This window comes from Trichosurus vulpecula, chromosome 2, assembly GCF_011100635.1.
Source record: "Trichosurus vulpecula isolate mTriVul1 chromosome 2, mTriVul1.pri, whole genome shotgun sequence".
Lineage (NCBI taxonomy): Eukaryota > Metazoa > Chordata > Mammalia > Diprotodontia > Phalangeridae > Trichosurus > Trichosurus vulpecula.
In genome coordinates, this window is record NC_050574.1 from 304095704 (window position 1) to 304118910 (window position 23207).

Consider the following 23207-nt stretch of genomic DNA (forward strand, 5'->3'; position numbering starts at 1 on the left):
CAGGTCTGAATCATCTCCGAGGTGCTGTCCCATAAAACTCTATGTTGGTATAAGTGATTATGTCCATGCTCTAGGTTCTGGATCACAGAATAAAACCAAAGCCTAATAGCACTCTACTTATGTGTATGGATATTAAAGGAAATGCCATGTAGACAACAAAAGTTTAAACAACAAAGTATAATAAATTGCTTTAAGTTTATAGGTACAAAGTAGATGACTGCAAAGGGATTGAGGGAGGAAGACAAGAAACCTGAACAGTCAGTAAGGATTAGAAACAATATTTTAGTAGTTCTGGAGTTGCAGATCATGTATTTATTTAATGTCATTGTTAAGAATGTAATTCATCATGTGATACATTTTTTCCATGTGAATGAAGAATACAGCTCTTTAAATTATTTACATTCATTTTCACTGATGATCACACTCTAGGATGATAATGACTATATCTTCGGATAAAGTTTTAGTTAGTCCCTAATTTAAAGAAATCTTAATTTTCAGTAACAATGAACAATAACAAACTGCTTCCAAAAACAGAAAGACCTAATTGATCTACAATAACTAAATCATCTAGATTTAGTAGTTAGGACATAAACACACACACACACACACACACACACACAAACACACACACACAAACACACACACACACACACACACAGAGACACACAGACACACAGACACACACACACACACACACACACACACACACACACTCCACCTCTCAAACCCAACCCAAAAATCCTGGAGTTAAAAACTCTTGGCTTAAGAGAGGATTAAATACTGTTATGTTTTACTCTACATGGAATAGCACAAGGGACATCCAAGTTCTAGCATACCTATTACATAATTTTAAAATTACTAATGGAGAAAATGAAGGCTGTCATTTATAAACATAACTTGATGAGGTCAACAAAATCTTCTGTATCTAGTGACCTTATGCTATAGTCCAATTGTTGTCAGCACGTGGACTTAGATGACACAAAGTACGATGAAGAGCAGCAAAATGGTTAAACATACTAGTTATAACTACATAAAATGAGACACTGAGGATGAGACACAAAGAAACAGAGGCAAGGGCAAAAAGAGGGACAGGAAGAGAGAGAGAGAGGCAAAGAGGGAAAGAGAAGGAGGGAGAAAAAGACAGACTTAACTAAACACAGGGAGAGGCAGAAAGGTAGACACAGTAAAACTTTAGACAAACCCATAAGAATACAAAAAGAGTTGATTTTTAATATGGTTCAATCTTAAATACTGATGTTTTATGTAAGATTATAGTTCTTGCTTTTTCTAGGTATCAAATCAATAAGCATTTATAAGGCACTTGGTACCTGTTAGTCACTATACTAAGGCCTGGGGATAAAGACTCGGATAACAAGTATTCCCTGCCCTCAAAGAGGTCACAATTTAATAGGCAAGACAATATGCAAACAACTATGTTACAAAGAAGATACAGTCAGGATAAATTAGGAGTTAATCTAAAGATAGAAATCACTAGAGTGTGTGTGTGTGTGTGTGTGTGTGTGAGTATAAGTCAGACACATACACCTTGGAAATGAATCATAGAAACTACTGACTTTAAAATTTTCAGCCAGATCCACGGACTGTCCTTCAACACAGGATGTTATGAAAAACCAGCAAAGTACAAAACTATAAAAAATACCTAATGGAGCATACCTAATTTTAAAAAAAAAACTTTAGAAGAACTGGCCTAAAGTTGTACATTGATGTAATGTATATATTCTAGTTCTACAAGGAACTAATACTATTGTTTTGGAACATTAAAATCAGAATTATCTTCAAGGTGGGCTCTATTACTTACTGTGTGTAATCTTGGGCAAGTTGCTTAATCTCTCTGGGCTCAGTTTCTATAAAATGACAGGAAGGGATCATATGTCATCTGAGGTCCCTTCTTGACTTAAAATCTAAATTGTATTTCTCTATAAAATGAAGGACAAATGCTTCAAAAATGTCTACATTAATGGGACTCTTGGAGAACAAACATGATGGAACTAGCTTGACCTAGGATTCATAGACTCAAGAGGTTTTATCAGGGGCATCCTCCCTGAGGTTAAGCTTGCCACCAATAGCTCCATGCTTAGTGTGAAGCACTAAGAGGACATAATGGAAAGAACCCTGGTCTGGAAGTCAGGAAGGCTCAGCTGTATTCCAAGTGCCTCCAGTAAATCCCTGTGTGACCTTGGACAAGTGATTTCTTGCTCTGATCCTCAGCTTCCTTACCATCAAGATAGATGGTTAAAGTAGATTTCTAAAGTCCCATTCAGTTCCTACAGTCTAGAGCCTGAGTCACTGTTAAGAAAAACAGAAAACCAGAGTAGAGAAAAGTACTCTTATGAAATTTTGGCTTTTGCTTTCAACACTGGTAACCCTAGCTCCTCAAAAGACCGAAATTATCAAACAGAGTCCCCAGATATTTTCCTCAGGTAGTCAAAAATGTTAAGAGGCCTTTGCAACTTCTTAAAACCACTCTGCTTTGGTGACACCATTTACATTCACCAGCATGCTACAATTGCGTAAAGACTAGACTGAAATCTCATATAAGAATTTTGTTAAGATCTACTTCAAATTCTACTAATGAGCCAGAAAACAGGAAACTTGCTTTCTGACACCTCATCAACTCTCAACACTAAAGATTGAACTAATGACTTCTTGTGTGGCTCATTTTCAAAACAAGGATGACATTTCCCAATCACCTACCAGCAGACCCAACCATTGTGAGTCATTCCGTGCTCAAAGAAAGTATTCGACTAAATATAAGCTGAGCAAGATTCTAGGTCCAGTTATAAAATATTTACTGAAGTCTTTTTCTATGAGCCTCGAATTTTGCCATGTGCAAAAGAGTAATTCTGGCTCTTATTTCTTCATAGGATTTTTGCATGAAAAAATGAGATGCAATAACTGCTATTAAAGAGCTTCTGTGCAATGAAATTCCCAGGCATTACTATTTTTAACAGACTGCTGCAAATATTTGTTTCAGCTGTAGAGAAAATACAGCTAAAATTTTTTACTATGTATTCTAGCTGTAGAGACTTTATTTCTTGATCATGAAAGGACGAATAATCTAAGGAAATATAAACTTTTAATATGAAGAGAGAAATTCAAAGCCAGTATTTTCATGTTTTAAAAAGGGAAGATAATCCTCATTAAGTTTAATAGGAAGCATGAAAACCTTAATTACTTAATTTCTTAAAACCTGCCAAACATACTTGATCAAAAGAGGGTAAAACATCATCTTTTAAATACTCCGAAGAAATTAAAAGTACAAAATAGGTACTTTTACCTGCTGTGTTTTGACCTCACCAACTCAGTTTAACCAAGTTTAATGACATAGATCCCACTGACCTCTGGGGCATATTATAAAGAAAAGAATGGAATCTAAAAATGAAATTTTCTGATAGCTTCAAACTAACTTTAAAAAGTTAGAAAACAGTAAAGATTACTTTCTGATATTCCTTCTAATTTTTAATAGTTAATTAAACTCAAATCACATTTAAAAAATTTTGTTTTGCACTGAACACTTAAAAAGGTATTCTTCCTTATTCCTAAATAAAGAAAAATAGATTAAAAGCAGCAAAGAAACCTTATCAACCTAACCACCCTAACCCCTGAATGGAATTAGGCAGTGATCCTACCCTAAGATATATTAATGCCCACTTTTTGTTCCATTACTCTTTTTTCTTTGCAGATCCCTGTCACTTATAACTGATGCTGGAAACTAACGAATATTTTCAGAGTAAACTCAAAAATGTAACAAGGGTCTTTTAAAAAATTTGAATAATGAGATAAGTGCAAAAGGGCTATTAGGTCTATGAAGGTCTCATTTCTTCACCTCTACCCTAAATCCCATGCCCCTGTATCTCTCAGAATTTCCTTCGGGAAAAATAATCTGGCAAGTTGGAAAACATGCTATATCTCTCAAGGCTTTTCCCAATCAAAAAGCTTCCTCTGCAAGTCCTGCTAACCCTCAACCAAAATGAATTCAGGCTCGAGAACAAAATTGACTTAATAATAAAAGAACCAAGATAAGTAAGCCACAGATTGTCCAAATGTTGCCCGTTAATAAAGCTGTCTTCATGTTAAGAGCTAATTAATCATTTCTGGAAACTGAATTTGCAAACAACAATAACAAGACGCATTTGGCTTTGTTGTAAACTCCCTAAGTCAGAGGACATTGTTTCTTCATGAACTGTTCTGGACAGCAGCTGCTAACAAGATCAGCCCAATTTATACAGAAGTTAAAGCATTTTAAACACAGGATCTCACCTGATCTTCAACACAACCCTACAAAGTAGATGCTATGATTATCTCCATTTACAGACAAAAAAAACTGAGGCTCAGAGGGTAAGTGACTTGCCCAGGGTCACCAAGCTAAAAAATACAGGAAGCAGGATGAAAACCCAGATATAATCACAAGACTCATGTACGCTTTACTTACTGCACTGAGTTACCTCTTTCACACTTAACACTGTAGAAATTTAACAATTTTTTTAAAAAAATTATTTTGAAGTGATCTGCTCTCCTAACAATGGACAGCATTAGCCTTTTCAGTAAAGTCAGAAGTCACTAGTAAGGTAGAGGTAAGAACCTTTCCCCTGACCTACAGGAAAATGGAAGTAGTGAGTCAAGTCACTAAATCTTAGCTGTAAGGGACCTTGGAAACTATCTGCTCCAAACTCATTATTTTACATATTAAAATACTAAGACCCAAAAACACAAAGTAAATTAGCCTAGTAACACAGGAGCTAATGGGGCATGCTCTCTTTTAAGAAGTTTTACTGGTACCTTAAATAAACCAAAGTTATTTCATAAATCTGGCTATCTCTCTCATAAATCCCTTTCTTATAACAAAGAAAAAAAATTTTAAAACCCAAAATGATTTATAAAATGTTAAATGTACCAGACTTTAGAACCATTGATATATATCTGGAATATTCCAAATTAGCGTAACATAGAAAATTATACTTGATAAATAAAACAAATACATTAAAATGTTCCTTAATTCCATTTTGTGACACAGAGAGGGGAAGGGAGACTACAGAGTAAAGACTGAAAGAACTTAAAACAAAAAAGCCAAGTTGGGTTTTTAAGCCATTTTTATAGTTGCCACAGATATTTCTGTTTACTCAATCACTAAGCTGCAGTCTTCCTTGCTTCTGCCCTGACAATTGTCTCCCTTCTCACTCCACCTCCTGATCCAGACCAGAGAACACCTTGGCCTAGTTTCCTTCCTAGGTCAAATGTTTGATTTAATCCACTCAACTTTGGAACTCCGCCCCAGGGTTCTGGGGCATGCCAGTCTGCATGACTGGCAAGTGAATAAGTGCCAACTAAACTGCTGGATCTAGCTGGACCCAACCATGTTTCACATACATCTAATCCAAATATCTTGAGACATCTTGCCACATGCTCCCCAAACCTCTTCCAAAACAAGCACGCACATGCGCGCGCACACACACACGACAATCTAATGCCTTACTCACCATTCCTAGGACTTCCCCAATCAAAAATCCCTTCTCTTGCCGCCGCTGCCCTAAGTGTTGCCTCTCTCATTAGAATGCAAGGTCTTTGAACCAGAGAATGTCTTGTTATTATAGTTGTATCTCTAGTGCCTAGCACAGTCCCTGGAATATAGTAAGCACTTAATAATTGCTTTTTCATTCATTCAAGTTCTGAAGGAATTAACTGAAAGAAGTAACATCATAGTGAAAGTGAGTACAGCAAATGAAATCCAGAAAACAAGCAAGTAAATCCTCCCACAGGGAAATGGAGAGAGAGGAAAAGGGAACAAAAAATAAAGGAGAAAGCAGAGAAGGAAAGGACTCTAAAGCTTGGGTGTTGAGTTAACCTCATCGTTGCAACTGTCAGGCATTTCTATCTTTTTGTCTCCTCTTTAAAATCCTATCGTGAAATGATAAGAAGTAGCCTGGTGTATGAGACTGCTAACAATCAGGAAGACCCTGGGTTTCAATGCCTTATTGCAGAGGTACTGGGGGAAATGGAAGGCATGAGAGAGAGAAGACAGAAGTGAAAAAGGAAGAGACTGAACAGGATCACAGATGCAGAACTGGAAAGGACCTTGGAGATCATCTAGCCATCAGACCGTAGGATTAAAGAGTTAAAATGAGCAGGCCCGCTGGTCTAGTCCCCTTGTTTTACAGAGGAGGATGCTATAGCCCAAAAAGTTTGACGGACTTCCCCAAGACCAATGGAGAGAAAAGGAAAGAGTGAGACAAGGGAAGGAGGAAGAGATAAAACAAGGCTAGCCAGTGTCAGAGAAAGAAAAGCCCACAGAGAGCTGCATGCGGGCTGAGCTATTACTCCAGAGAAACTACACCTCACATTGGTTTAACAAGGCTGCAGGCTTCATTCAGTTCAACAAGCTGGTTGGGAGATAGTTTATTCTTTTTGTCCTTAAGTGTTCAGTTAATAAGCTGAAGAAATAATCAGCCCAGCAAGGAAGTTATTTTTCTACGGGGCAGAGAAACTGTTGGCAGAGCAATATTATTATTATTCTGCAGGCTGGATGAAATTCAGCCAAGGACTGAGATACCAGTCTGGTACCACGTAGAGCACAGCAGCTTTATAAGGCATGTTACCCTGAGCACCTCAGAAATGTTGCTGACACACTATCAGTACTGTGAACAAGAAAGAGAGTCCAAATAAATCCTATCGAAGATGGTCAGGATGGCAAAATTATGTAAACTTTCTTAGATAAGCTTTTTCCCAATGTTTCCTCATGTTAAACTTACCTGGCCATTTGGATCTCCAAGCAAATTACATATATGTGGCACAATCTTACTTAGCGTTAAAGTATGGGCTCCAGAGCTGAAAACAAAAGCAAACATTAGTGTGGACAATGGGAAAGGCTGGAAAAAAATACCCCCACCCCACCTTTTCCTCTCAGTCTACCCTGACACCCATCCTTTAAGACACAGCCCTAGCCCCCACAGCTGTCCGAAAAGTCTATGGGACTTTACCTGAAAGCACGTAGCTGCCTTCATTGGATTCAACACCGCCTTAAATGTACTTGTTGCTTAAGTGCTTCCCTTTATACAAGGCTTAATCACCTATCCGCCATTATTAATTGCAGGATGGCAAGTATAATACTTTTTCTGAGTTTATAGGGGACACAGCACCAAGCACAGGGATTCTGTATATACTTGTTGAATGAGTGAATGACTACATTTCTTGAAAGCTCACCATGTTCTACAAAGAGAAGTACGAATCAGGCCCAAACTTACGCATTCAGTGTTGCAATAAGGCAGAGACAAACACCTTCTCTGGTGCGGAAATTCTTGTGTTTGAACCCTCCTAACATTCTGTCCCATACATACTGCAAAAGACATGAAAGGTAGAAAGAACCAGACGAAATTAGACTTTTTTTCCTTTCATCTACACATCAAAAGATATACTGAACAAACAGCAGGCAACAGGAGAATGGGTCACTCTGTTGGTAACGATTTATTTTTCTAGGCTCAGGTGAACTACTTTAATTTTCTTAGTTCCCTTATAACATTGAGCAAAAACTCTGCTACATTTTCCCACAGTTGTAGAACTTAACTAAGGATTCTAAAACCTTCAAACAAAAAGCAGTTGACATGGATGTTCACTCTAGCTATGCAAATTGTGCACTTTATACCTCATTAATATTGCTGTAGCTACCTTAACTGCAAAGGGAAAGAAAGAGGAGAAGGTAAAGCAATAGCCTAGCAAATGCATTTCTAGTACTCTGGATTTGCTAAATGAAAAGGATGCTTTTTCATGGTCTTCCATGAACTGGCTGATGGGCAGTGGGGAAGCTCTGCCGAATCATACCTGAGGGCTGGCAGCTTGTTCCATCATCTTCAGCAGCAGGGTCTGGTCTTGCTCTCTCACTGAATCTTTAGCATCGCCCAACCTGTCAATTAGACTGGGTAGCACTAGAAGCAAAAGTGAAAATCAATCCAATCAAAAGAGGTTTTGTAGGCTGTGGTCACCAATTAAATTCACTGAATTTCAAGAACCTGCTGCCCCACAGCAAGCACATCGTGCTAAACTAGATGAGGTCAGAAGATGAAAACAACTCCCATTTAAAAGAACTCATGCCATGAGGATCAAATGAGGAAGTTTTCACACACACACACACACACACGCGCGCAAAACTTAAAAGTTCCAAAGAAATGCCAGCCATCACTAATACTAAATTTTTAAATGTTTACCAAGTCCTTTCCCGATAACAATGGTGAGGATGGGTAATATTCTCCCCAGTGAGGCAAAATGGAACAATGAGTAAGAGCTGTCCTCTGAACCAAAAAGTTCCATCTTCAGCATACTTACTACCACTTAACCTGTTAGGGCCTGAAGCAATTCTAACACTGTCAGTCAGAGAGAAGGCACCAATCTTCTTTGCAGAAAGAGAAAAGTGCTCCTGACATCACAAGTTCACTCCCAGCCCCATTTTTACATATGAGGAAACTGGCTCAGAGAAGTGAAGGGAATGACCTACAGTCATAGAATCTGGGCAAGAGGGAAGATCCAAAAGCAGATCTCCTGACTCCAGGGCTCTATCACTATCCCATGCTGCCTTATCACACAAAGATCATTACAAGACAAACTAACAATCACATAATCGTTGGATTCCAAGTACAAAGATGTCATAGGAGGAAGAAGGGAGGCCAATTATGAGTTGGTAACTCAGGAAGGACTTCCCCAAGTTGGCCCTTAAAAAATAAGAAATTCAACAAGTAAAAAGGGTCATATATTACCCAGATACCTGAGTAAAAAGAAAGAGTTGTAAAGAAAGAAGTAAACATTCTTGGGCAACAGAGACAGTTCGCTGTCTGGAGCTTAAAATACAGGATGGAGGGAAGAGCATGGGTATAAGCCCTACAAGGCACTAGATTTGATGAGGGAAAGTGGGGAGGGGAAGATCTAAAATGCCAAACAAAATCTGAATTTTATTTGGCCAGAAACAGGGAACCCCTAAAGACATCTGGACAAAGGACTGGAATGACCAGATATAAACAAGATTATTCTAGCAGTAGTAGTGAATCAAATTTAACAACAAATCTCTATTAAGCCTCTACTATAAACAAGGTTATAAGGATGACAAAACAAAAACAATACCTGCCCTCAAAGAGTTTATATTCTACAAGGAAGAAACACCATTTATGTGAGGAAAATAGGGCTCTAAAAACTAGGGGGAATCAGGAAAAGTTTCATATAGTATAAAGGATGGACTGAAAATGGAAAGAAAAGGTAAAAAGACCTGTGCCAGAGGTTAGTGCTATCACTGTGTCTGGGAGGTAATGAGGGTTTGTCCTAGGATGGTGGTGAAGGATTCTGAAACCTTCAAACAAAAAGTTCTTTCTAAAGTAAGTCAAAGACACCATATACTGATTGGGTCCTCTATAAGTCCAACAAAAATGCTAGCTCTGTAATGTATTCAGTGGAGCATAGGAGCATAGATTTAGAGCTGGAAGTGACATCAGAGGCCATCTAGTTTAACCTCACCTGATTTTTAAAGATGAAGAAATGGAATCTAAGAGAAGTTAAGTGATTGCCCATGGCCACACAGGTAGAAAAAAATCTGAACTCAGAACTTCCTGACTAGAAGCTGTCAATCATCTTTCCCTTGAACAAGTGAGAAGCAGCCTTTGATGCCTAAATGGCACCTTGGCTGCCTTTCAATAAGACTAATCCAAAGATTCTTTGTGAAACAACATTTATTTTACCCTGAAATAAGCTAGTCTGGGAAAATAAGCTATATTAAATATAAACATTTTATCACTTTGTAAAAAGCTCTTAAGTAAATCAAAGTCAAAGTCAAATACTGACTAAGGAAAAAATATTCAAAACCTTGACCAAAGGAATATCAAAGATAGCAAAACAATGTATAGATGTAATCACGGCCCTACCAGCCAAAATCAATATTGTATGAAGAAGAATCATCTTCCAAGTGTATGGAAAACAAGTTTTAAAAGGCATCCCGAAACTATCAGGTTACAGATTTAGATTCAAGTCCCAGGATTGCAGCAATGAAGAGAAAGCTAGCCTGGGAGTCAGAAAGAGCTAGGTCTGAATGCTACCTCTGCCACATGCTAGTCATGTGACTGTGAGCAAACATTTCACTTTTGCAGGTTTCAATTACTTTAACTGTAAAATGAATCTGGACTAGAGTGGCCTTGAGCCTCTCTTCCACTATGCTCCTATGAATGTTGTGGCTCTTTTGCTTTTTATTTTTAATGAGACATTTTCATCATGTCAGTATTTTAATTTTCATAATATTTATCTGTTAGGTATTGTATTTCTTAGTCCCCTCTCCCTTCCCACCACTTTAGCTACCTGAGGATCTGACCACTTTTCCTTTTAGCCTTTGCATTCCCAGGGAGCTTAACACAGAGCCTTGCAAGTACAAGATATTTGATAAATGTCTTGTATAGACTAGAAGGGATTTCGTATAAAACAATTTTATTCCCGCCCATGAACTCAAAACAGGTGGCCTTTAAAATCATCTGAAATTCTATGTACAAATGAAATGGAAATGAATACTAAAAATAATTGCTTTTATACTGTCTTTTTTCCCCTTTAAACTCAGCAATGGATGGCTTTTCTAGGATTGGAGGCTAACCACAAAGCAGATGAAACAGTAGCTGGCATTCATAGACGGCTGACCCGTACTTTGCGTTTTCCATAAGTTAGCCTTTATTGATCAGAAACAAGACACCGCCCAGCGCAGTCTTAGCTGCGCTGGGAAAAGGGCAGTAAGACGGGCCAGCCAGGAGTGGGAGCTCGCACGCGAGCGGTGGGGAGGGGGAGGGGAAGGGGGAGGGCGAGGGAGGAAGAGAGAGGCGGGGCGGAGGGGGCAGCGAGGGGGGGGGGGGGAGGCGGGGAGGAGGTGCGCTTTGGGCAGCGTACTGGGAACAGGAAGAGGCCGGGCAGAGCGCGGGGGCGGAGCCGCGGGAGGGGCGCGGCCGCCTCACCTGTGCCAATTTGGGCTTTAAACCGATCCTGCAGCCGAGACACCAGAGCCGACAAAATGTCCATCCCCAGAAGTGCAACCTGCAAGACAAAAAACCAGGGAGCACATTAGGGTCCTGACACAGTAGCTGCCGGGCTCCGGCGCTCACGGAAATGCAGGTTCGGCCTGTCTGATGGACTCTCCAGGGACCAGCCGTTGCAGCGAATGGAGCGCGCGGGACTCCCGTTAGGGCACGACTGGGCTCAACCTCCGTACGAACGTAAAGCCGGAGAGCAAAACGGAAGGGCGGGCGAAGCTGAGCTCGGAAGCAAGAGAAAAAACTTCCAATTTTCCAACGTGGTTCCCCATAGGCCGCATATGCAAATACAACAACCAAACGGCGCGCTGCCTTGTGGGTAAAAAGATGATCTACATAGGTACAGCTCAAAGAAAGCATTAAAAAAGGAATACTTAAGGGAGAACCGATGTTTCGATTTATTATTTTGTAAACAGAAGCTTCCTTCCGATTTCTCAGCAAGAACTTGCACCGCGAGTTAGTCACCACAAGGTAACCTGGTGTTCGCTCCTCCTCACTGAGGACGCGGGCGGCTTTTCGCCAACCATCCTTTTCTTGGGGTTGCGTTACTGCCCAATGAACGGCTAGTGAGGACAGTACTGCTAACGCCTACACAACACACGCGCATCTCTTAAAGCTCCGCTTTAACATGGTGCAATTTTTGGAACCCCCCCAGAAACAGTCATTTTAAAGCAAGAAAATTTAGTATCTGTATAAACGGGTTGAGTTGTATGACCACTAGGTGGCGCAAAAAGCCTCGCAAAATTACACAACCACGTTCTCGAACAGCACCAAATTCTTTTAACCTTACAGAATTTAGGAATGCCCTCACAAACCTGTTAAGTTATTCTCACCCACTCTACTGTAATACTTTGATTAATTAGAAAATTAATTTATTAAAAAATTAATGCTTTCAAATTCTGTTTTCAACTCATTTTCAGCACAAGTTTATCTGTTTAACCACTCAAGTAATGATTCCAAATGCTGGCCTCAAAATGATCCATCAAAAGTTGTTTCTCCTTATGAAATACAAAATATCACACGCAAGCAATTAAGTTCTCACACTGAGAAGTCGCCCTCGGCAGTCAAGACAAATGAAAAAACATAATGATTTAGTCATAATGTGTGACTAGGCAATTATAATTCCTCTTTATATTCTCTGCCTCGCTGTTCTGTGGCTGTTTTAAAGCAAAAATATCTTCCAGTTAATGTTAAATCACAATGTAAATTTTTCTGCTTAGGTGTGAAAGCTGATTCTTTGTATTTTGAACGTATTAGCCCTGAACGATGGCTTAAAACCGGGATTAAAATTTTTGAAAGGCTGCTCATATTTCCAACAAAGATCAATCACATGAAAATCCGACCGAGGTGTGTAAACGATTGTTTTTCAAGAGACCAAATAGTTTAAGAACAAAGAAAAAGTTTTTTGTGAACATAAAAGAGGATTGTATAACAGGGAAGATCTTATTAAAACACTTTTATTTGGAGAAGCTAAAAGGTGTTGGCTTTCTTTAAAAACACATACCCATCATCTAACAGTGTTTACTCTTTACAAATGAGAGTCCTGACACCAACTCTACTTTTATTCCTCTTCTGCAATATGGACTTGTGGAGGTGTCATTTTATGATGTTAATTCAATGTTCTCTTAACAGCCTTAACACTATGACTTGCCTTTGGTTCTCACCACATCTTTTCTCATATCAATTACATGGTTACTCAGGTGCTATGTAAGAATGCTATTGTGTTTTCAGTTGTGACAACCTATAAAGGAATGCTCTTGATACGTGATGAGAGGAGATTCCTAAAATGTCCTAGGGTGAAGGACTGTTTTTCTCAACCAGCTTCCAACACAAGCCAAGAGGTGTTCAAAGGACTGGTGTGGGTGTGGGTGTGGGTGTGGGTGTGTGTGTGTGGGTGTGTCCATAACAGTAAAGATGAACAGGGAGAAAGTGTACACTAATTCTCAAAATAGTTGTTTGCTTTTAACTTAAGAAAGGTTTATCTCCCAAAAAGGTAACTTTATTTAAATTCATATTTATCTTTAATTCTCTATAAGTCATTTTTTGTAGTTGAGAGGGGGGTGTGGCAGATGAAATGAAAATAACCTTTTCTTCCATGTTCCTTGTACAGACTTGTCCTTATAATTCCAAAGGACCAGATAATCCAGCAGTCAATATTTCATTTGGTAAGGACAAAGTGAGCCAGCCAACACACTTGTTTTGTTCTATAAGAAGGATCAAATGATTCAACAACGTAGTTGTCAGTATATATCCAGAAAAATGTTTGATTCCTGTATGACCGCAAACCACCTCTCTAGGATAAAACTACCCCACGATTTCTAGCACTGAACATGCATTCCAGCAACAACACATGGAAATGTCAGTTACAAAGGGAGCCCAGGGGTCTAGAATCTAAACTAATATTTGGTTATACTGATCACAAGGAATAAGGCTGCAATTCACATATGTTACATTTAAACATTCATGCACACTTCTTACCCACTTGAAGAAACAAACAACTTTTTAGTATCTTTGGTCGGTATTTAAAATTGACAGATTGCCCTAACCACTACCAGAGATGGAGGTAGTCATTTGGACAACTAAATGGGGGAAGTTTTAAAGCGTGTTTAACACAAGCCTGATTCTATCCTCCCCAGACCACCAAGAGAATAGGAAGGGGACAGTCATTCTGAAGGCTTTTAAACACGAGCAAATCTTTAACATGCCCAAATGCAGAAGACAGCTAGGAGATGGCATGGCTTAGATTGGGGAAGGGGGAAGATAGAATAGAAAGGAAGAAGGCTTTTCTAAAGCAGGAAATATTTTAGAAGCGTCCAACAATACCAATCCAGAAACAGAGCCTCTCTTATTACATAACTAGGCAATCCTCCTTAGGATGAAAAGCAGAAGTCACTTGAGTTATGAGATACATAGGGTCAGTTCTGGCCCAGCCCAGAGCAAAAGACCAAAAGAGAGAAGGCCCAGAAAAGGGCAGAGTACATCTAAATAGCACAATAAAGTGGCTCTGGGGCCTACAGCCCCTATTACTTAGTGTTCCCTGGGCCAATCATTTAACTTTCCTGCCTCATTTTTTTTTTTCATTTAAGAATGTGAGGAATGGTCTAAATGGCCTCTGAGGCCACAACTATGAATGTAGAAGGTGAAGGAGATACAGCCTTCTTATTAGCCCAGAATGAAGAGTACAGAGGAGACCAGGGAAACTGGGTCAGTTATGGGACTAGTGAGAATATCGTGGGTCCAGGAAGGATCTAGAATGAAGTAAGGGAAAAGCCAAATCCAGAATTGACTGCCAAGAGGTACCCAGACACAGCAAGGGAGGACAAATAGTTCCAGGTATCTTCATAAGAACGGGATAAAGCGGAAGCTTCAAGAGTTTCCATTAAACTCACATGAATTTTACACCAGTCTAAGAAAACCTGGAAAAGTTCCTCCATCAGATTCCCCTAAGGGAGGTCAGGGTGTGTGAAAGGAAAGACAGGTGTGAGGCTTTAACACTGTGAATACAGCACTACTAGTAGGAAAATATAAGTACCTGGGACAGGTGTATATCCTGCTTCATTCAATAGGTAGTGATGAAAAAGTGCCTATTGAATTGTACTTGAAGTGCCCTAGGGAAATTTACTGTTTAAAAGGGGAGCTAAGTTGATGAATTCTAGGGTGAATTAAGAAATCTTTTGTATAAACATGAACTCAACCCTAATTTACCTGTTTTAGAGCTGGAAGGAACCTTAAAGACATCTAATCCAACTGTCTTGTTTTACAAATGAAGAGACAGGGCCAGAGAAACAAAGCAACTCACCCAATGTCACACAGAGAATAGTGAAACTGAATTTAGGATCCAGAACTAGAATAATGGTATACTCAGAATTCCAGACTAGTGCTCTTTTGACATTAAATTACCTACTTCTTTTCTTACAAGCTACTTCTCTAAACATCAGTTTTCTCTTCTATAAAATAGATAATGCAACTTTTCTCTGGTTTTTGCTTGTTTTTGTTAAAAGGAAAGTTTGAAAGGGAAGAGGAGTGTCTCTTTCCCCAATCATTAGGATATAATGACAAAAGACATCAATGAACTGTGTTGTTGTTTTTTTAAATAGGTTGGGGGAAAGTTGACAAAAAGTCTTTGGTAAAAACATATCTCAAAGTGAGGTGTAACAATACCCATCTTCACAAAATCGTAAATAAAATACTTTATAAGCTCTAAAGTGCTATAAATGTCAATGATGGTGATGATGATGAAAATGATAAATGGCTTCAGATTTCATCTCAGTTTTTAATACAACCATATAATCCAACTACCAAGATCAAATTAAAACAAAGCTCATTTTTTAAACTGGGGTGGGGGGTGGAGGATGGGGGATGGGGGGGAACGGACACAGACATGTCTTTAGTGCTTATAGCATAAAGGCCTATTAGCCAAGTGGAAAGAACACTGGACTTACAATTAGAGAACCTGAGTTCAAATCCTAGATTTGCTCCTTAAATACCTATGAGATCTTGGGCAAGTCACTTAACCTTTTGAGATGTCAGATGAGTAAGACTAGTTGAATTCTAAGGTGCTTTCCAGTTCTAAATTTATGATTTACAGTGGGACATGTTGAGTTTTAGAAGTCTATAAAACATCTAGTTTGAGATGCTGAGAGTCTGAAAGATTAGAGCTGGAAAAGTAGATCTGAGAGGGATCAGCATAGAGATGAACACGGAATCTATGAGAACCAATGAGATCACTAAGTGAAATAACAGTATAAGGGGGACAAAAGAAGAAAGCTTAGGACACAGCTTTTAGGAACACCCATGGTTCACTAGAGTGACCTGGATGAAGACGCACAAAGAGACTGAAAAGAAACAGACAAGAGGAAAACTAGGACACTGCCTCACACACCAATAAGTGGCTCAATCTTAAACAAGTCATGACTTCTTTGAGGCTCTATTTACTCATTTGTGAAACAAGCAAGTTGGACTTGAGCATTTCTGGGTCCTAAGGAACTCTCCTAGGTTCATCGAGGTTAAGTGGCTTAGCCAAGATCACATGGGTCACTTTTGAACCCAGGCCTTCCTGGACCCTAAGCCCAGCACTCTATCTCCCCCTGCCCCTTTCCTGGAGAGGACAAGTCTGTCAATTTTGCTAAGTCCCTCCTCCTTACAGCCACTGCTCCCTGTTAGACATGGTCTTCCCCTACTAGAATACCAACCCCTTTGAGAGCAAGGACTGGTTAGCTTTTCATATTTATAAGCCCAGAGTTTATCAAACTACCAGGCACAGAATTAGTACTTTAAAATGCTTTTTCCTTGTTCATTCTTGTACTATTTCCAAATAAGGAATCTCAGGTGCTAGATTCCTAAGTCAGCACGCCATAGGATGAACAACATTCTGTCATACAACAAAGTAAGATTCATTTAGTGGAAGTTTAAAGCAATAATAGCAACTCTCAATTGTTCTCAGCAGATGACAGAATATTAAATCATGGCGTAACAAAGGCCAAGAGAGAGGGTTGAGATCTGGGATCTCATGCAGGTTTTTTGGGGGATTTTTTCCAAGTCACTTGACCTTTTGAGGTTTCAGTTTCCTCGTTTGTAAACTCAGGGAGTTGGATTCAAATTATCTCCATACATCCCCTTCCAGTGAGACAGTGAAGAGCTCCTGACCTGAAATTAGGAAGACCCAGGTTTGAATTCTGTCTCAGATATTAGTAAGTGTGACCCTGCAGTGAGTCACTTAATCTCCACAGAACTGTTTCCTCATCTGTAAGATGAGGATGATAATAGCACCTATTTTCAAAGGGCTATCATAAGGACCAACTGAGGTTTAAAAAGCATTCTGCACACCTTAAAGGATTATAAAAATACCAGGTATTATTCTGACACTTCACTCTTTGAATGCATAGTGGTATTCCATATTAGTCAGTCTACACTGGCTGTATGTGCTCAGTGTTCCAGTTTACGAACTCACTTCCAATCCTGAGGGCTTTCCTAGCTACTCCCCATTTCAGTGTGACCCTAAGTCCTTTGGGAAGATTTTCCCATGGCATGCCTTCCATATATGGAGTATATAAATTAACTGGAGTTGGGATATTCTCAAATTTATGAAATACACTCTGCTGCCATTGAATTACTCAATCTGGTCAAATGGAGATTCCACCCAGGGATATCCCTGATGAATTTCTCTGGCTAGTACCTATCCCCAGGAGTTCATGAAACTAAAGAGTGTTACCCTAATGAGGTTATTCTACAAAGGCAGGTAGAACTGTGTCAACAAACAACCCAAAGTCTGAAGGAGACAAGTGGGCGTTTCCAAGGCCTCCAGGAGAACTCTAAACTCAGCTTCACTAGGGCAAAGAAACCCTCTAGCCAGCAAGCATTAGCCCTGAATGCCAACACACATAAAGCTGAAATATTCAGCTAAGGATTATGTGAAATAAACACACCATCAGGCTGAATGGATCCAGGAAGAGCTAGGATTGCTTCTTGTACAAAGAAGGGATTTGTACAAAGGTCGATTTTAGCTGGAACTTGAAGGAAGCTCTAGACTTGATGCTGCTCTGCTTTACTAGAGAAAGTTTCCACAGTCGGAGTTCCCTAAAGAGGTGGAATCACAGGTCTGGACAAAGATATTTCATATACATCTTACATGTGCATACATTCATATTACAGACGATCCTTTTAGTTTCAAATAAAATGCTCCAAGATTCAAAGGTGAACCTGCTCACAACATTCAAGATCAGAAATCTAAATAATGCCATTCGTGGAGGGAGGGGGGAAGCAGAAGCAAGGAAATATATTATACAATAGAGAACGCTGGATTTGGAATCAGAGGATCTGGATTCAGGTTTGGCTCTCCTACTTACTAGCTGTGTAACCTTGGAAAAGACACAAAAACCTCTCTGGGCCTCAGTTTGTTCGTCTATAATATGAAGGGACTGGTCTTTCTAACTCTAAATCTATGATCCTATTCATATGGGACATCACCAAGGTTTTTCTCCCGTCTTGGCCACAATAATTGCCAGAGAAAACTGGCTAAAGATAATAGCCCTCATTCTAAAATATTCCATGATTCTAAACCCCAATTCCTGGTGTGAACTCACCATTCCTCAAAAGACCCATCAACCCAGGTCAAAAAACCAAAGTACTAGGCAGATGGTGAGTTTCAGATTCCGGATGTCATGAGGCAGCCTGAGCTGCAGGTGGAGTTCTTAAAAGTCCTTTCCACAGTTTAGACTTACGTTCCTATAATAACCTCAGAGAATTTAGATAAATTTGAATTTTTCACCCTCTGTGTTTCCAAGGGGTGAAACATTCAAGTAGGTCAGTGATACCTCTAAAAACTAAATTGAGACTCCCACTTTCACTGATTCAAGAAGCAGGCAAGCCTGACTAGCCACTCAGACATGTAAGAGGTGTTTAAATAATCATCATCACCATCACTCAGTTGAGACAATGGTCTCTGGGTACAGGAAACAAGGGTTTTTTTCACCCTATCTTGGTATCCAGAGAGCCTAGCAGGGCGTCTACACATAGACTGCAATTGTTAACTTAAACCGAATATGGCTAACATTCTCTTGAGAAATTCATAAAAATCAAACATTTTTAAAAATTATACTTAACTACAGCAAATATTTAAAAGTATATTTCAAAATTTATAATATAGTCTATTAATGAAGGAGAAAAAATATGAGAGAGGAGAAAAAAGAAAAAGACAAGGGGGAAAGGAAAACAGAAGAGAAGGAAATGGATGAAAAGGAAAAAGGCACTGAAGGTGACCAAGGAAAATAGAGAGAAAAAGGTCATTAGGTTCTGAAGTATTAGAGAAGATAATCTTAGGACTGAGAGCTGGAAGAGATTTTGGCTGTCAACCTTCTTATTTTAGAAATGAGGAAAACTGAGAACCAAAGAACTGCAAAGTGATTTCCCAAAAACACAAAGCTAGTGAGTGGCCTAACTGCTCTGCCCTTAATTCCCACCAGGCTTTCACAAGAGCCAACAAGTCTTATCATTACCCTTTGAAACGAAAATTAGCTTTTAAGACCACCAATTCTAGAGGGTTTTTTTTAACTATTCTTTCTTATTGAGTAATTCACTCAGGAATATGATCAAATGGGCTGCCAGAGTGAAAATCCATACCAAAGTAACCAAACTAGTCTGATGAAATTAAGCCTTTGGGCAGACTCCCCTTAAAAGAATCTCACCTTTGCTTCACTGGGCAAGCTGGGAAGCTTAATACCTGTTGTACAGGCTAAGTACCTGTTGCCACCAAGATCACTTGGAGGCTGGTCAAAAATCACTTATCTCTACACTTGTTTGCTCTGTGAAGTAAAGGTGACAGTACTCATTTCCCGTGCCCGTGTCCATGTCGAAGGGTGCTCCTGGGAAGAACTGGAGAGATTTTCAATGTCTGCTATTTTGATTTCATTCAGTCATTTTTCATTGTTGTCCAACTCTTTGTGATACCATTTGGGATTTTCTTGACAGAGGTGCTGAAGTGCTTTGCCACTCCTTCTCCAGCTTATTTTACAGATGAGGAAAATGAGGTAAACAGGGTTAAGTGAGTTGCCCAGGGTCACATAGCTTGTGTCTGAGGCCAGATTTGAACTCAGGAAAATGAGTCTTCCTGACTCAAGGCCCAGTACTCTATCCACAATGCCACCTAGCTGCCCTATGTTGACTTTATGAAACCTTAAAAATGAACTGAAAATCTCTTTGACCCAGCAATAGCCAATAGTGCTTCTAGGGCTGCATCCAGAGATCATGAAAATGGGAAAAGGACCCACATGTACAAAAATACTTATAGCAGTTCCTTTTTGCAGTGGCAAAGAACTGGAAATTATAGGGATGCCCATCAATCAGGGAATGGCTGAACAAGTTGTGGGATATGAATGTAATGGAATATTACTGTGAAATGATGAGCAGGTGGACTTCAGAGAAACCTGGAGAGACTTATATGAACTGATGCTGAGTGAAGTGAGCAGAACTAGAACACTGTACACAGTAACAGCCACAGTGTACAATGACTGATTTTGATAGACTTAGCCCTTCTCGGCAACTTAAGGACCTAAAACAATTCCAAAGGACTCATGATGGAAAATGCCATCCACATCCAGGGAAAGAACTATGGAGAATGAATGCAGAGCAAAGCAGACTATCTTCTTTCTTTTATTTCTTTCTCATAGTTTCTCCCATTTGTTATAATTCTTCTATACAACATGACTAATGTGAAAATATGTTTAATAGGAATGTATATGTAGAGCCTATATGAGGTTGCATATCTTCTTGCAGAGGGAGGGGAAGAAAATTTAAAATTTATGGAAGTGAATATTGAAAACTAAACATAAATAAACTAATAAAAAAGAATAAAAAAAAGAACTGAAAATCATTATCATAAATCAATAACCTTAAGCCCTAGAAGAGCCAGTAAAAGAGTCAGGAGTTAACAGAATGAATTCTACCAATAATTGCCAGACATGTGTCATTAAATATCTTTTTAAGGTATTTAATCAATACTGTTTTAAGATGTCTGTGGTACGATGCTGGCTGAAGCACAGCAATGCCACACAGGCAGTGGGATCCAGGCTATGCCTTTGCCCACAGATAGCCAGCACTGACTCTTCTTAAGAAATCATCAACAGAAACATTAAGAGTTATGTCAGTGCCTGAACTGGACAAACCTATGGGAGCTATTGACATACCCAACTCTTTTTCTCACTATCCCACCTTTTTAATTTTATAGCCATATTCAATAGTTCCTAACCTGGGCATTCTGGAATTCTTTTTTAAATGTTAACCATCAGAACCAACTCAACACATGCATATACCAAAGTCCCAACAAGTAGTGATCTAGGGATGGGCCTGTTTTTTTTTAACTCAGGCAAACAGACTCAGTTGATCTACCCAGGCTCACACGGCTAGTAAACGTCTGAGGCCAGATTTGAATTCAGGTCCTCCTGAATTCAAGGCTTTATTGTACCCAAGGCTTTATTCACTGTACTACCTAGCTGCCCTGTCACTGATATTCTAAGAGAAAGCTCTTGGGTCTGCCATTTAGGAGTCTTTATCATCTTGTGCAACCCAACCTTCCTAACTTGAGTTCCCTCTATTTTCCATCTGTATCTTCTACTACAGCTAGGCCACTTTCCTGACTGTCCTGTGAACAGAACAAATACTCACTCCCCAAAACAAGCCTATGCAACCTGCCCCTCCTAAAATATAGAACACTGTATCTCACTCCTTCATCAAATATTTGAGTGCCCACTACAGGCAAAGGAGTGGGAAATGCAAAGAAGTATAAAATTAGGCACCTCCCACACCGATGCCTATGGAGGGCACTCAAATATTTGATAAAGGAATGAGACATGGTGTTAAACAAATAAAGAGTACTAATACTACCTACAAAGGAATTGCAAATCAAGACTGTTCCAAAAAGACCTCACGATCTAGCAGAAAAGGATGCTGTATTGAATCTTGCATCCAACATTATGAGCTGTATTACCAGGAGAGGTCACTTAAGTTCTCAGAGTCCCAGTTTCTTCATCTGTAGTGTGGGGATAACATGCGTCATACCTACCTGGCAGGACTGTTGTCAGGCTGAAACGAGACTGTGTATATGAAGTGCTTTGCAAACTTCAGAGTGCCACAGAAATGTCAGCTATTATTAATGTTGTTGCTGTGTTGCTATTTACTGTCTGGCTCTCTCCTGGATGGCAAAAAGGAGTCCTATGCCAGACAAACTGCCTAGACATACTGGACAGAATATTTGGACCTGTTTGGAGTTTGTGACACTAACTGGTGAGAAATAGCCAGTAAAAACTTTTTTTCTCAGTCAACAATCATTCGTGTGCTTATATGCTCACTGTGTCAGGCACTGTGCAAAGCAAAGCTCACATTCTAATGAGCTAGCAGCCAGTCTGGCTAATCAGACATGAGGAAAAATGTGATCTGCCATTGTTGTTACACACTGAAGTGATGGAGCCTGTGGAATTTCCTTGGCTGCATCTCTCTGAAAAGAAGATACATTCTCAGATCCTTGGAGTTTTTTAGCTATAATATTAGTTGGAAGCAGGGAAATAGACAATATGATCTCAAAGTCCCTTCTAGCCCTGAGACCCTAAACTTTCATCATCTTCATTTTCCAATATCACATATATCACATCACTATAGTGCAAATTCTAACACATCAGAATTTATTTTCTGTGTAATGACCAACCAGGATTCCAGAGGACTAGTGATGAAACATGCTACCCACCTCCTGGTGGAGAGATGAAGGATTCAGAATACAGAATGAAACAAATATATATTTGGACATGGCCAAATTTGGGAAATTTGTATTGATTCCCTATACATGTTTGTAATGATTTCTGTGTCTCCCTCCCTCAATTTTGGCAGTATGGGGGGTGGGAGGGAGGTGAGTTTTGGTTGATTAAAACAAATATCATAAATAAAATAAAAATGGGCTGCCATTCCTAAGGCCTAAAAGAAATCAGAAAATAGTTTTGATGAAAATGAGTCACTGAGCTTAAAACATATCCTTGCCTCTCCTTATTTTCTTTTGTTGGCCTTTCACATCAGTCTTTTCATGGGAAAATTTTGAGTACAAATGATACAGGTACATAGTTTGTCACTGAGAGATTGAATTGGCAGATGTATTAAGTAGTTAAGTGGATAAGGTGGACAAGGAAGTCAAGGTACATATGGAGTGAATTAGCCAAGCCAAACAGAACAATTACCAAAAACTATTAGTAAGATCCATGGTTTGTGTATTCACTCATTCATTATTAACATGCAACTAAAAATATGTTCATAGTCTGAATCAAAAACATGACACTTGCTCAGTCAACTCATTCAAATATAAAAGCTCCTGTCTTGTAGTAGGTAAAGAAATAGAACAGCACGGTCCGTTATCTTTCTTTCATGGATTTTATAATCCTCTCACTTCAGAAAAGAGTAATGTGTGTAATGTGAATTGCTCCTTTTTACTGACTCAGAAATAGGTAAAGCCTAAATTGTAATCTCTGCCACCAACAATCTCACTCACTCTATAAAGCAACTTTCTTAAATAATGATCCCGAAGTTAAAGGGCAGTGACATGGCAGAAGCATCATTAAAGGCAACACAGTAGGAACAAAAGGACAGTGAATTGGAAGTCAAGAGCACTGGATCCATATT

At 39.3% G+C, this 23207-nt stretch overlaps 1 protein-coding gene and 1 non-coding gene across 4 annotated transcripts in view; one reads left to right on the forward strand and one right to left on the reverse strand.

The window, feature by feature from the left end:
- CLASP1 (cytoplasmic linker associated protein 1) overlaps positions 1 to 23207 on the reverse strand; it is a 357318-nt gene that overhangs the window by 223402 nt on the left and 110709 nt on the right. For all 3 annotated transcript variants that reach the window (XM_036744771.1, XM_036744772.1, XM_036744770.1), the window contains exons 3-6: positions 10980 to 11058; positions 7834 to 7937; positions 7260 to 7351; positions 6768 to 6843 (exon numbers count right to left, since the gene is read on the reverse strand). In XM_036744771.1, the coding sequence (XP_036600666.1) occupies positions 6768 to 6843; positions 7260 to 7351; positions 7834 to 7937; positions 10980 to 11058 (351 nt within the window). The remainder of the gene's footprint in view (positions 1 to 6767; positions 6844 to 7259; positions 7352 to 7833; positions 7938 to 10979; positions 11059 to 23207) is intronic.
- Positions 11577 to 11702, forward strand: LOC118840588. Its single transcript, XR_005009763.1, has one exon. It is a non-coding gene; the product is annotated as a U4atac minor spliceosomal RNA (small nuclear RNA).